Source organism: Aythya ferina, assembly GCF_964211825.1.
Source record: "Aythya ferina genome assembly, contig: HAP1_SCAFFOLD_528, whole genome shotgun sequence".
Classification (NCBI taxonomy): domain Eukaryota; kingdom Metazoa; phylum Chordata; class Aves; order Anseriformes; family Anatidae; genus Aythya; species Aythya ferina.
In genome coordinates, this window is record NW_028181074.1 from 34,725 (window position 1) to 49,787 (window position 15,063).

The following is a 15,063-nucleotide window of genomic DNA, read 5'->3' on the forward strand; positions in this document are numbered from 1 at the left end:
GTCCCCACCCCCACCCGGGAGGGGTTGGGGTGGGGGGGGGCTTTTTGGGGGGAATTCGGGTGGATTTGGGGCTAAATTAGGGAAAGGGGAGGGGGTTAGGGGGGGCTGGGGGGGGTTTAGGGGAGACTGGGATGGACTGGGAAGGACTGGGAAGGACTGGGGGGAGAGGGGAGGGGGCTGGGGGGAGACTGGGATGGACTGGGATGGACTGGGATGGACTGGGGGGGGGGCTGGGGGGTCCGGGGTGGGTTTGGGGGGGTCCGAGGGGGGTCCGGGGGGGTCCGGGGGGGGGGTCACGCGTGTCCGTGGGTCCGTCCGGGGGGGGGCCAGAGGTGTCCGTGGGTCCTGTGGCCGTGTGTCCGTGTGTCCCCCCCCCCCCCGCGGCCGTCTGTCCGTCCCCCCCGGCAGGGTGGGGGCCCCGTGGGGGGGGGGGGGGGACGGGAGGGGACGCGTCCGGCCCCCCCCCCCCCCCCCCCCCGGCAAGGCCCCCCCGGCAGGAAACGCTTTTGTTGTGGCTTCCCCGGGTCGGGCAGGGGCAGGATGTGGAGGGGGGGGGACTGGGAGGGGACTGGGATGGACTGGGATGGACTGGGAGGGGAGTGGGGGGAGAGGGGAGGGGGCTGGGGGGCGGATGGAAGGGAACTGGGGGGGGTTGGAGGGGGGTTTGGGGGGGATTTGGGGGGGATTTGGGGGGGGTTGGGGGAGACTGGGATGGACTGGGATGGACTGGGATGGACTGGGAGGGGAGTGGGGGGAGAGGGGAGGGGGCTGGGGGGGACTGGGATGGACTGGGATGGACTGGGAGGGAGACTGGGGGAGGTTCTGGGACCATCTGAGGGGAACTGGAATGGATTAGGGGGAACTGGGGGGACTGGGATGGACTGGGGGGAACTGGGACAGACTGGGGGGACCTGGAGAGGCTTGGGGGAGAACTGGGAGGGGGACTGGGACAGACTGGTGGCACTGGGATGGGCTTTGGGGGACTGGGACAGACTGGGGAGGGGTGGGGGGTGGACTGGGATGGACTGGGGGTACTGGTGTGGGACTGGGATGGACTGGGAGGACTGGAACATACTGGGGAGCCCTGGGGAGGACTGAGGGGGGCACTGGGACATACTGGGGTTGGGGTGGGAGGGGACTGGGGGGCACTGGGACGTACTGGGGAGGTTCAGAGAGGGGACTGGGACAAACTGGAAGCACTGGGCCATACTGGGAGGGTTCTGAGGGCAACTGGGGGACACTGGGATGTACTGGGGGGGGCTGGGAGGGGACTGGGACACACTGGAATGTATTGGGATGTGCGGTGGGGGAGCACTGGGCTGTACTGGAGGGCACTGGGCTATACTGGGGGGCACTGGGTTATACTGGGGGGCACTGGGAACACTGGGGGGGGGCTCGGTGCCCGCCCAGCTCCTTCCACGCATGCGCAGAGCGGCGGCTCCTCGGCGCGCAAAATGGCGCCGGGGGAAACCAATGGCGCCCCCCAGCGCGGCTTCACGAGCGGGCAGCGCGCATGCGCAGGGCAGGGCAGGGAGGGGGCGAGACAAAATGGCCGCGCGCCCCCGTCACGTGCCGCCAAGGAGATGGCGGCGCCCGGGTGCGCCTCAGGAGGGGGCGGGGCTTGGGACGGAGCGCGCGCGGCGCGGCGGCCAATGAGAGGCGGCGGAGGCGCCGCCGCGTGACGTCACGGCGGGAGCGGCTCCCGGAGCGCATGCGCGGCCCTCTCCGTGCGCATGCGCCCTGCGGCGCCGCCATATTCGGGGCCAGCCGCGGCCGGGACCGGGCACCGGGAGGCCGGGGGCCGCCGGTACCGTCGGGCTCGGCGCCTCCCCGGCCTCACTTCCGCCCCCGGGGGCCTTCCTAGGGAGCGCCCCCCGAGGAACCATAGAGTAGAGGAGCCGCGGGGGTCCTCCCGCTTTGCCAGAGCGGCGGCGGCGGGCGTCGCGGCCTAGCCGCCCTTCCCCTCCCGCCTTGACGTCACTTCCGGCTGGCGCGGGCCGGAAGTGAGCGGGCGGCGGCGGCGCGCGGAGCCGAGCGCCGCCGGGAGCGCGCCGGGAGGTGCGGGGGGGGGGGCCGCGGGGGCTCACGGGATACCGGGGGGGGTCTGGGGGGGGTCACCGGGGGGCTTTGGGGGGGGGTCCTGGGGGTGTGGGGCATGATGGGATATGGGGGGGGCTGGGGGGGTCATGGGGGGGTCGTGGGGTATTGGGGGGGGGTGATGGGGTGGTTGGGGGTCAGAGACTTGGGGGGGGCCTCAAAGGCACTGGGGGGGGTCTCAGGGGTGTGTGGGGGGGCTCAGAGGCACTGGGGGGGGGGCCTCAGAGACCCGGGGGGGGGTCTCAGAGACCTGGGGGGGGCCTCAGAGACCTGAGGGGGGCTCAGACCTGGGGGGGGGGCTCCTTGGGAGGGGGCTTAGAGACCTGGGGGGGGGCTCAGAGGCACTGGGGGGGGCTCAGAGACCTGGGGGGGGGCTCAGAGGGATGTGAGGGGCTCGGAAGAGGGGGGGGCTCCTTGGGAGGGGGCTTAGAGACTTGGGTGGGGGGCTCAGAGGGCCATAGGGGGGTCTCAGAGACTTGGGGGGGGGCTCAGAGGCACTGGGGGGGGGTCAAAGCCATGGGGAGGGGACCTCAGAAACCTGGGGGGGCTCCTTGGAAGGGGTCTCAGAGACCTGGGGGGGGTCTCAGAACCCCGGGGGGGGTCTCAGAGGGTTGCGACATCCTCAAGGGGGGGCTCTCTGACCTTGTCCCCCCCCCCCCCAGCAGCACGACGATGGGCGACAGCGACGACGAGTACGACCGGCGGCGCCGCGACAAATTCCGCCGCGAGCGCAGCGACTACGACCGCTCCCGAGAGCGCGACGACCGCCGCCGCGACGACTGGAGCGACCGGTGGGGGCCCCAAATTTACCCGGGGGGGGGGGGCCCCGACCCCGTTATAACCATCCTAACCCCCTCCCCTTTTATTGTGACCCCCCCAGGGATTGGGACCGCGGGCGGGAGCGCCGCAGCCGGGGCGAGTACCGCGACTACGACCGCACGCGCCGCGAGCGCTTCTCGCCCCCCCGCCACGAGCTCAGCCCCCCCCAGAAACGCCTCCGCCGCGACTGGTGAGACCCCTGAGACTCCCCCCCGCTTTTACTGACTCCCCCCCGCCTCGCCGATTCCCTAAAATCCCCGTTTTCCCCTGTTTTTGTCGGAACTCCCCCAAAATCCCAATTTTTCTCCCATTTTTTTCTTCTGTTCCCACGTTTTCATGCCCCCCCAGTCCCCTAAAATGGGAAAAATCCCATTTTTGTGCCCCCCCCATCACCTAAAATGGAAAAAATCCCCTTTTTTTGCCCCCCCATCCCCTAAAATGGGAAAAATCCCATTTTCATGCCCCCCCCAGTCCCCTAAAAGGGGAAAAATCCCACTTTCGTGCCCCCCCCAGTCCCCTAAATTGGGAAAAATCCCATTTTTGTGCCCCCCGGTCCTCTAAAATCCTGTTTTTCCCCCGTTTTTGTCAGATCTCCCCTAAAATCCTGGTTTTTCTCCCATTTTTTCTTCTTCTCCTGCGTTTTCATGCTCCCCCCCCGTCCCCTCAAATGGGAAAAATCCCATTTTTGTGCCCCCCCAGTCCCCTAAAATCCCATTTTTCTGCCATTTTATTTACAGCTCCCTAAAATCCTGTTTCTTCTCCTGTTTTTTGTTACAACTCTTCCTAAAACCTTGTCTTTTCTGCCATTTTTCCTGTTTTTTTATGTTCCCCCTCCTTTTCCTATCCCCCCAGTCCCCTAAAATCCCATTTTTTCCCCCGTTTTTTCTTACACCCCCGCAGCCCCCTAAAATCTCATTTTTTCACCCGCAGCCCCCTAAAATCCCGTTTTTTCCCACATTTTTACAGGGATGAGCACAGCGGCGACCCCTACCACAGCGGCTACGACATGCCCTACAGCGGGGGGGGCACGGGGCCCACCTACGGCCCCCCCCAGCCCTGGGGGCACCCCGAAATGCACGTCATGCAGCACCACATCCTGCCCATCCAGGCCAGGTAAGGGTGCTCACCCCCCTCCGCGCCCCAAAACGGCCCCAAACACCCCAAATTCAGCCCCAAAACCCCCCTCTGTGACCCTGGGGGGGCCGTTTTCCCCCCCCCCCAGGACCTAAACCCCAAAATTTATCACGTTGCCTCCCACTACAACCCCATCAATCCTATCGCCCCCCAGTTTCCCCTTTATTTTTCCTGATTTCTATTACCATTATTTTGGGTTTTTTGCTGATAAAAATGGCTATTTTCAAGTAGTTTTCTTCTTTAATTGCATCAAAAAGGTGCACTCTGACCCTATACTATCCCATAAATGCCCCAAATAACTCTGTGATTACATCAAATGTTCTATAATGAACCCAAAACTCCCTGTAGGGTTTCGGGTCTCGTGTATAGGGTCCCAAAATGTCCCGTAATGACTCCATAATGTCCCAAACTGCCCCATAATTAGCTCGAATTGCCCCATAACACCCCAAACTGCCCTGTAAGAACCCCATAACACCCCAAACTGCTCTGTAAGGAGCCCAAACTGCCCCGTAATGACCTCATAACACCCCAAATTGTATCATAACAACCCCATAACCCCCCAAACTGCCCCGTAACGACCCCATAACCCCCCAAACTGCCCTGTAACAACCCCATAACCCCTCAAACTGCCCCATAACGACCCATTAACCCCCCAAACTGCCCCGTAAGGAGCCCAAACTGCCCCGAAATGACCCCATAACACCACAAACTGCCCTGTAATTAGCCCAAATTGCCCCATAACAACCCCATAACACCCCAAGTTTACCCATAACACCCCAAGCTATCTTGTAAGGAGCCCAAACTGCCCTGTAATGACCCCATAACACTCCAAACTGCCCCATAATTAGCCCAAATTGTCCTGTAACAACCCCATAACACCCTAAGCTGACCCGTAACAGCCCCATAACGCCCCAAACTGCCCCGTAACGACCCTATAACACCCCAAACTGCCCCGTAATCAGCCCAAATTGTCCCGTAACAACCCCATAACACCCTAAGCTGACCTGTAACAGCCCCATAACCCCCCAAACTGCCCCGTAACGACCCCATAACCCCCCAAACTGCCCCGTAACGACCCCATAACACCCCAAACTGCCCCGTAATTAGCCCAAATTGCCCCGTAACAACCCCGTAACACCCCAAGCTTACCCATAACAACCCCATAACCCCCCAAACTGCCCCATAATGACCCCATAACCCCCCAAACTGCCCCGTAATGACCCCATAACGCCCCAAACTGCCCCATAAGGAGCCCAAACTGCCCCGTAACGACCCCATAACCCCCCAAACTGCCCCGTAACGACCCCATAACCCCCCAAACCGCCCCGTAACGACCCCATAACCCCCCCAAACTGCCCCTACGGAGCCCAAACCGCCCCGTCCCGACCCCATACCCCCGGGCGGGCGCCTCCCCTTGTCCTTTTGGGGTCCGCTCACCCTCCTCGCCCCCCCAAGCAGACTGGGGAACATCGCGGAGGTGGACCTGGGCATGGCGCCGCCGGTGATGAAGAGCTTCAAGGAATTCCTCCTGTCCCTGGACGACGCCGTGGACGAGACAGAGGCCGTCAAGCGCTACAACGACTACAAGCTGGATTTCCGCCGCCAGCAGATGCAGGATTTCTTCCTGGCCCACAAGGAATGAGGAGTGGTACGTCGCCGGGGAGGGGGCGCAGACCCCTCCCCCAAAAAAAAACACACAAAAAAAAAAACCACCCCGATTTCTGCCCCCCTCCCTGATCCTTTTCCCCCGCTGCGCTCGGCTCCGGTTTCCCCTCTCCACGCCGCTCCGGGGGGCACAACGGGGACGTTGGGGGGGGGGGTTTGCCCGTGTGTGGCCCCCCCCCTGCGATTTGGGGGTCCCGCGGGGGGGGTGGCGGGGGGGGCTGAGCGTTCCCAGCGCGCGGATTTAACCATTCCCTTTTCTCCCCTCCTCCGAAGAGCCCGAGGTTCCCCTCCGGACGTCCCTCCAGCCTGGAGAGCCTTTTTTAAACCCCCCCCCAAAAAAAAAAAAACAAAAAAACAAATAAAAAAAAAAACGCGTCTGGCAGCGGCGGCCGGCTCGTTAACACCCATCCCTTAACGAGCTTCCCCCCCCCAATCACCAGCACGGGGGGGGGGCTCCGGGCAGACAGCGAGGGCTCAGGGCCGCGCACAATGCGGCCGGTAGCGAGCACAGTGGCAGGAAGCAGGCAGGGCGCCCGAGCCAGGGCCCGAATTTTTATTTTATTTTTCTCATTTTTTGGGGGAATTTTGACAAAATCCGGTAGGATTTTTTTTTCCTTTTTTCGGCCTTTTTTTTTTTTTTTATCGTGGTGCGTAGCGACGTAATAAAATGTTAGCAATTCGCCGACGCGGGGGCCCGGCTGGATGGCGATGCTCGTCGCAAGCGTATGTATGACCGCCTTTCCCCCCCCCCCAAATTAGCCCCGGGGGGGCTTCTTGTGTCCCCCCCCCCCCTCCCGGCCTCGCGGGAGGCTCGGGGTTCGCCCCCCCCCACTCCTGTGGGGCTTCCGGGGGGGGTCTTTGGGGGGGGGGCAGGATGTTTGGGTGCTTTCCGTCCCCGACACCGTGGTCCAGGAGGGGCGGGGGGGGGCTCCCCGCACCCCAACTGGGGGGCTGTGGAGACCCCCGATATTGGGGGGGGGTCTCTGGACCCTGATTTCCTGATTTGGGGGGGCGCAGAGGTTCTTGCGTGCAAATTAGGGAAGGAAAGGGGAATTTGGGGGGTCCCCCCACCCCAATTGGGGGGCTTGGGGGGGGGTCTGCGCCCCAGTTGGGGCAGGTGGGGGGGGCCCAAACTCCAATTGGGGCAGGGTGGGGGGGGTCCCCACACCCCAATTGTGGACCCCACCCCCCAACTGGGGGGCTTGGGGTGGGGTGGGGGGGCTCCAAATCCTACCTGGGGGGACACAAAGATCCCCAGACCCCCCTGGGGGGGGGTCCTTGGAGGCCCCCCCACCCCCAATTGGGGAGAATGGGGGGGGTCTCTACACCCCATCTGGGGGGGGGCACAGAAGGTCCCTGAAGGGGGAGATGCCCCCCCTGTGTCCCCATTGGGGTTCTCACAGCCTGGTGGGGGTCCCTGCACCCCCAAAACAAACTTAAATTTGGGGGGGGGGGAGGCAAACGAGGGGGGGGTCCCACACCCTATATGGGGGGGGGGGGCAAGTTTCTCCCAAATTAATCTCTCCCAAATGGATCTCCGACAACCACAGGGCTTTGGTGGGCAGCCAAACGGCCCGGGGGGGGCTCCACGAGACCCTAACGCCTTTTTTTTTAATTTTTTTATTTTTTCCCCCCCCCCCCGTCCCCGTTTGTGCCCCCCCCTCCAGGTTCCGCTCCAAATACCACCCCGACGAGGCCGGGCGGCGCAAGCAGGAGGCGCAGGCGGCGCTGCGCAACCGCCTCAACGTCTTCCTCTACCTCTCGGACAACGGCTGGCTCGACAACCTCCTGCTCGACATCGACCGCGCCAGCGCCATCATCAAGACCCTGGACGCCGGTATTTGCCCCCCCGAACTCCTAGTTGCCCCCCCCGACCCCTTATTTGCCCCCCGACCCCTTATTTGCACCCCTCTGACCACCCCGCTCCTCTCAGCACTCTCTTTGCTTCTGTTTGCCCCATTTCCCTTGGGTTTCCCCCCTCCCAATCCCCCTTTCCATCATTTGCCCCCCCCCAAAACCCCTATTTGCCCCCCCTAACTCCTAGTTGCCCCCCCGACCCCTTATTTGCCCCCCCCCCGACCGCCCCGCTTCCTCTCAGCCCCCTCTTTCCTTCGTTTGCCCCCATTTCTTGGATTCCCCCACTTCTGAGCCCCATTTCCCTTGGGTTCCCCCCCCCCAAGCCCCCTTTCCTTCATTTGCCCCCCCCGAGCCCCTTTTCCTTCAGTTTCCCCCCTGCACCCCATTTTTGTCATTTTTCTCCCAAGCCACGTTTTTGTCATTTTTTCATCCCCTCGCACCCCATTTTTACATTTCCCCCCCCAACACCCCATTTTTGTAATTTTTCTCCCCTGAGCCCCATTTCTGTCAATTTTTTTCTCCCCCGCACCCCATTTTTGTCATTTTTGTCACCCTGCACCCCATTTTTGTGATTTTTTCCCCCCTCACACCCTGTTTTATCATTTTCCCCAACACCCCATTTTGTAATTTTTCTCCCCTGAGCCCCGTTTGTGTCATTTTTTTTCCCCCTCACACCCCATTTCTGTCACTTTCCCCCCCCAGCCCCGTTTTTGGTCATTTTCTCACCCCGCGCCCCGTTTTTTGTCATTTTTCTCCCCCTGAGCCCCATTTTGGCCATTTCCCCCCCTTTCGTGCCCCATTTTTGTCATTTTTCTCACCCTGTGCCCCGTTTTTGGTCATTTTTCTCCCCCTGCACCCCATTTTTGTCATTTTATTCTCCCCTCACACCCCGTTTTTGTCGCTTTTCTCCCTCTGCGCCCTGTTCTTTGTCATTTTTCTCCCCTGAGCCCCGTTTTCCTCGTTTTTCTCCCCAAAACGCAGCGGTGATTAAGATGGAGGGCGGCACCGAGAACGACCTGCGCATCCTGGAGCAGGAGGAGGAGGAGGAGAGGCAGGAGAAGGCCGAGGCGGCCAAAAGGACGAGCCCCGGCCCCCCGAGGCCGACCGCAAGCCCCCGAGGAGAAGGAGGAGGGGAAAAAGGTCTGGGGGCTGCGGGGGGGGGGCCCTGTGTCCATGGGGGGGTCTTCCCCGGGGTCCTTTTGTCCCTCTGGGGTCCCCTTTTCTCCAGGGGGTCTCACTTGGGGTCTCTTTGTTCCTGTGGGGGCTCTTGGGGTCCCCATGGTCTCATTTGGGGTCTCTTTTGTCCCCATAGAGTCTCATTTGGGGTCCCTTTTTCCCCATGGGGTCTCTTTTGGGGTCTTTTTGTCTCCATTGGGTCACCCCCGGGGTCCCCAGATTCTATTTTGGGGTCCCTTTCTTCCCATAGGGTCTCATTTGGGGTCCTTTGTCCCCATGGGGTCGTTTTTGGGGTCTCTTTGGCTCCATTGGGTCACCCCTGGGGTCCCCATGATCCCTTTTGGGGTCTCTTTGTCCCCATGGGGTCGTTTTTGGGGTCTCTGTCCCCATTTTGGGGTCCCTTTTTCTCTTCTGGGACCCCCCGTGACACCCCCGTGCCCCCTCCCCCCCAGGGCGAGGCCGAGGAGCCCCCCGAGGACAAGGCCAAGAAGGGGCCGGAGGAGGAGGAGGAGGAGGAGAAGGGGAGGAAGGAGGAGGAAGGCGACAAGGACGCCAAGAAGGTGAGGCCACGCCCCCTGCGGCAGGCCACGCCCCCTGCATCAAGCCCCGCCCCTTCTTTTAGGCCCCACCCCTTCCTTTAGGCTCCACCCCCTTGTAGCTGCTAGCTTTGCCCTGCCTGCCCCTGATAGCCCCGCCCCCTTTACAGCAGGCTCTGCCTCTTAGACAAAGCCCCGCCCCCTCTGGGTGAGAGGCCACGCCCCTTTTGACAGAGCCCTTCCTCACAGCCCCACCCCTTTCTGTTAGGCTCCTCCCCTTTCTATTAGGCCCCTCCCCTTCCCTGCAGCCCCTCCCCTTTCCCTAAGTTCTGTGCCCCAAGCCCCTCCCCTTTCTGTTAGGCCCCTCCCTTTTCCCTAAGTGGTCAGTGCCCCAAGCCCCACCCCTTTCTTTTAGGCTCCACCCCTCCCTGGCAAGCCCCTCCCCTTTCTATTAGGCCCCGCCCCTCCATGCTAGGCTCCATCCCTCCCTGTCAAGCCCCACCCCTTTCCCTTAAACCCCTCCCCTTCTCCAAAGCCCCACCCCTTTCCCTTAAGCCCCTCCCCTTCTCCCAGACCCCGCCCCTTCCCCCAAGCCCCTCCCCTCCCCGTGCTCTCCCCCTGCCCCCTCCCCTCCCCGTGCTCTCCCCCTGCCCCCTCCTCCTCCCTCTCCCTCCCCCCTCGCTCCCCGCCCCCCCCACCCCCCCCTAATTAATTTTTTGCCCCCCCCCCGTTAATTTTGGCCCCCCCCAGGCCAGCAAGAAGCGGAAGCGGAAGCGCAGCGGCGAGGAGGACAGCTACGACGAGGGCAGCGGCAGCGACACCGACAGCGAGGGCGACAAGGAAGGTGGGGGCCGGGGGGGGCACCCAAGGGGGCTGGGGGGGCACGGGGGGGTCCCAGAACCATGGGGGGGGTCTTACAGCAATGGGGGGGGGGTCTTACAGCCACGGGGGGGCACCCAAAGGGGCTTGAGGGGGTCCCAAAGGGGCTGGGGGGGTCTGGGGGGGTCCTACAGCCACGGGGGGGGGGTCCCAGAGCCACGGGGGGGGTACCCAAAGGGGCTGGGGAGGGTCCGGGGGGGTCCTACAGCCACGGGGGGGGGGTCCCAAAGGGGCTGGGGGGGTCCCAAAGGGGCTGGGGGGGGGTCCACAGCCATGGGGGGGGGTCCCGAAGGGGTTGGGGGGGCCCACAACCACAGGGGGGCACCCAAAGGGGCTGGGGGGGGGGGCTACAACCACGGGGGGGGGCACCCAAAGGGGCTGGGGGGGCAAGGGGGGTCCCAGAGCCATGGGGGGGGGGCACAGCCACGGGGGGGGCACCCAAAGGGGCTGGGGAGGGTCCCAAAGGGGCTGGGGGGGTCCCACAGCCCCAGGGGGGGCCCCCAAAGGGGTTGGGGGGGGCCCTGAGGGACTTTTTGGGGGGGTCGGGGGGGGTTTGGGGGCCTTGAGGGCTCCAGTGGGGCACTGAGGGACCTCCAGGGGGGTCCCAAACCATTCTTTGACCCCCCCCATAACATTTACGCCGCCCCCTCTAATTTTTATGTGCCCCCCCCAATTTTTATGTCCCCCCTCAACATTTAGGATCTCTCTGGGGGGGGGTCAATGAGGTTTAGGGGCACCGAGGGCACCCATGGGGGCACTGGGGGACCTCAAGGGTGATCCCCGACCACACCTTGACCCCCCCCCCCATAATTTTTATGTGCCCCCCCAAATTTTTTATGGCTCCCCCCCATTTTTATGTCCCCCCCCCAACATTTAGAGTCTGTCTGGGGGGGGGTCAATGAGGTTTGGGGTCGCTGAGTGCTCCCATGGGGGCATTGAGGGACGTCAAGGGGGGTCCCAACCCATGTCCTGCCCCCCCCCATAACTTTTACGCCCCCCCCTCTAATTTTTTCTCGTCCCCCCCCCAGAAGAGAAGGCGAAGGAGGAGAAGGGGCGCGAGGAGGAGGCGGCGGCGGCGGCCAAGGCGAAGGAGAGCGAGCCCAAACCCCGGCCCCTGCACAAAACCTGCTCCCTCTTCATGCGCAACATCGCCCCCAACATCTCCCAGGCCGAAATCGTGGCGGTGAGAACCCCGGGGGGGGACCCGGGGGGGTCCCGGGGGGCCACGGACCCCCCCAAAAAAAGATTTGACCCTTTTAACCCCCCCCCCCCTGTTTGCAGCTCTGTAAGCGTTACCCCGGCTTCATGCGCGTGGCGCTGTCGGACCCGCAGCCGGAGAGGAGGTGGGTGCTCTTTTTTTTTGGGGGGGGGGGCAAATTGGGGGGGTCCCTAAATTGGGGGGGGGGCACTGAGAACCTCTGGGGGGGCTGTGCTCCGATTTGGGGGGGCTATGTTCCAGTTTGGGGGGGTTATGCCCCAATTTGGGGGTGTGCTGAACCCTACGGGGGGGGCTGTGCATACCTGGGGGGTGGTCCCCAAATTGGGGGGGGTCCCTAAATTGGGGGGGGGGGCGCTGAGCACCTCTGGGGGGGCTATGTTCCAGTTTGGGGGGGCTATGCCCCAATTTGGGGGGGTGTTGAAGCCCTTTGGGGGGTGCTGAGGTGCTCTGGGGGGGGCTGTGCCCCAATTTGGGGGGGCTGTGTATACTGGGGGGGGGTCCTAAAATTTGGGGGGGGGGGCGCTGAGCACCTCTGGGGGGGCTGTGCCCCAATTTGGGGGGTCTTGAGCCCCTTTGGAGGGGGTGCTGAGCCCTACTGGGGGGGGGTTCCCCAGTTTGGAGGGGGGTTCCCCGATTTGGGGGGGGGTTCCCCGGTTTGGGGGGGGGGTTCCCTGGTGTGGGGGGGGTTTCCCTGATTTTGGGGGGGTCTCACGCTTATTTTTCGTGTCCCCCCCCCAGGTTTTTCCGCCGGGGCTGGGTGACCTTCGACCGCAGCGTGAACATCAAGGAGATCTGCTGGAGCCTGCAGAACATCCGGGTGGGGGGCCCGGGGGGGTCCCGGGGGGGTTTTGGGGGTCCTGGGGGGGTCCTGAGGGGGCTGGGGGGTCCTGGGGGTGTTGGGGGGGGGGCTGGGGGTCACTTAGAGAGCGCAGGGGGGGCTTTTAGGGGCTGTAGGGGGTCGTTTAGGGGCTCGGGGGGGAGCGCTTAGGGGATGGGGGGGGTATTTGGGGGGGGCGAGGGGTAATTTAGGGGCTGGGGGGGTCATTTAGGGTCTGTGGGGGGGTCACTTGAGATTTGGGGGGGTCACTTAGGGTCTGTGGGGGGTCATTTGGGGGTTGGGGGGGGCACTTTTGGGGTCTGGATCTCTGTGTGTGCCCCAACACCAGTTTGGGGTTGCATTTCAAGCCCCTAACCCCCCCCAATTTCTCTCTAACCCCCCCCCAATTTTTTTCTAACCCCCCCCCTTAGTGCCTGGGGGTCACTTATGGTGTGGGGGGGTCACTTAGGGTTTATTAGGGGTCACTTTGGGTCTGTGGGGGGGCACTTAGGGTTTATTAGAGGGCGCTTAGGAGATGTGGGGGACATTTAGGGGCTACAAGGGGTCACTTAAGGGGTGTGGGGGTCACTTAGGGACTGCGGGGGGGTCACTTTGGGTTTGGGGGCATCACTTAGGGTTTGGGGGGGGCACTTTTGGGGTCTGGACCTCTGTGTGTGCCCCAACACCCACTTGGGGACCCCCAAAACCACCTCCCACGACTACGGGGAGTGCATTTCAAGCCCCTAACCCCCCCAATTTCTCTCTAATCCCCCCCAATTTTTCTCTAACCCCCCCAATTTTTTTCTAACCCCCCCCTTAGTGTCTGGGGGGTCACTTAGGGAGTTTGGGGGGGGTCACTTAGGGTTTGGGGGGGGCACTTAGGGTTTATTAGAGGGCACTTAAGGGATGTGGGGGTCACGTAGGGGCTACAAGGGGTCACTTAGGGACTGCGGGGGGGTCATTTGAGATTTGGGGGGGCACTTAGGGGCCGGGGGGGTGACTTGGGGTTTGGGGGGGTCACTTGGGGTTTGGGGGGGGCACTTTCGGGGTCTGGAGCTCAGTGTGTGCCCCAACACCAGTTTGGGGTTGCATTTCAAGCCCCTAACCCCCTCTAATTTCTCTCTAACCCCCCCAATTTCTCTCTAACCCCCCCAGTTTCTCTCTAACCCCCCCAATTTTTTTCTTTTCCCCCCAAAAAAGCTGCGGGACTGCGAGCTGAGCCCCGGGGTGAACCGGGACCTGACGCGGCGGGTGCGCAACGTCAACGGGATCACGCAGCACCGCGCCATCGTGCGCAACGACATCAAGCTGGCCGCGCGCCTCGTGCACGCCCTGGACGGCCGCGCGCAGCTCTGGGGGGGGGGCAAACGACCCCCCCGGGCCTGGGGGGGCCACGGACGCCGCCAACGCCCCCAACGCCCCCAACCCCAACGCCGCCGCCCCCCCCCTCGGCCGACGGGGAGGCCGCCGCGGCCGCCGTGGGGGTGAGCTCGGCCGACGGGGAGGCCGCCGCGGCCCGCCGTGGGGGGTGAGTTGTGGGGGGAGGCAGGTCCTAAAAGTGACCCCTTTGGGGTTTTTTTTTGGCCCCCTCCCACCCCAGTTCCCTGTAGACCCCCCCATGTTCTTCGCCGTCCCCCTGACAGCCCCCGTGCCCCTCCCAGGATTTTTTGGGGTCCCTCTGCTTGTCTTCATGCCCCTTTTAGGACTTTTTGGGGTGCCCTGCCAGTCCCCATGCCCCTTTTGGGGTCCCCCTGGTGGTCCCCAAGCCCCTCTTGGGATTTTTTGGGGTCCCCCCAGTGGTCCCAATGTCCCTTTTAGGGCTTTTTGGGGTCCCCCTGGTCTTCTGTTAGTCCCCATGCCCCTTTTGGGGTCCCCCCAGTGGTCCCCAAGCCCCTCTCAGGAGACCTTTTGGGGTCCCCCCTGGTGGTCTTTGTGCCCCTTTTAGGGCTCTTTGGGGTCCCCCCCATGGTCCCCATGCCCCTCTTGGGACCTTTTGGGGTCCCCCTGGTGGTCCCCATGTCCCCTTTGGAGACTTTTTGAGGTCCCATGCCCCCCAGGACCTTTTGGGGTCCCCCTGCCGGCCCCAAATCCCCCCCCTGAGCCCTTTTAGGATCCTTGTGCCCCCCCCAGCCCCTTTTACCCCCCCATTTTGCCCCCCCACATGTGATGCTGTCACCAACTCCCTGCTCCCTGTGCCCCTTTGGGGACTTTTTGGGGTCCTGTGCCCCCCCAGGTCCTTTTGGGGTCCCCCTGCCAGCCCCAAACCCCCCTCCCGGCCCCTTTTAGGATCTCTTTGCCCCCCCCAGCCCCTTTTTTTTATATTTTTTTGCCCCCCCCGGCGGCCCCATCCCAGAACCTGCAGTTAAAGCCCATCACCGACTCCCTGCCTGCCCCCCCCCAGGTCCTTTTGGGGTCCCCCTACCGGCCCCAAATCCCCCCCCCCGGCCCCTTTTAAGGATCTCTTTGCCCCCCCCAGCCCCTTTTTTTATATTTTTTTGCCCCCCCCCCAGGCGGCCCCCTCCCAGAACCCGGTGCTGAAGCACATCACGGATTACCTGATCGAGGAGGTGAGCGCGGAGGAAGAGGAGCTGCTGGGGCGCAGCGGGGGGGGGGGGCGACACCGACGAACCCCCCCGCGAGGGAACCCGGCCGAGGTCACGGTCGAGCGCGACGAGAAACTGCTCAAGGTGGGCGGGGGGGGCACGGGCCCCCCTTTTCTCACCCCTTACCCCCCCCTTTTTACCCCTTACCCCCCCTTTTTACCCCACACCCCCCCATTTTTACCCCACACCCCCCTCTTTCTCCCCCTGTGCCCCCCCCCCTTTCCTCACCCCATGTCCCCTTGGGTCCCCTTCTGTCCCCCC

General features: G+C 63.5%; 1 protein-coding gene across 1 annotated transcript; it reads left to right on the top strand.

Annotated features, from left to right (window-relative positions):
- Window positions 1–1,486: 1,486 nt before the first annotated feature.
- Window positions 1,487–14,886, top strand: SRRT (serrate, RNA effector molecule; the record flags this gene model as incomplete). The annotated part of the gene is given in 18 exon segments (XM_084540380.1): window positions 1,487–2,058; window positions 2,763–2,888; window positions 2,978–3,106; window positions 3,883–4,029; window positions 5,506–5,689; window positions 5,691–5,698; window positions 7,383–7,552; window positions 8,554–8,643; window positions 8,646–8,681; window positions 8,684–8,712; window positions 9,201–9,308; window positions 10,035–10,128; window positions 11,192–11,346; window positions 11,445–11,506; window positions 12,121–12,199; window positions 13,400–13,559; window positions 13,562–13,683; window positions 14,710–14,886. Coding segments are annotated over 17 exon segments (1,869 nt in total), but the record flags the coding sequence as incomplete, so codon positions are not given.
- Window positions 14,887–15,063: the final 177 nt, after the last annotated feature.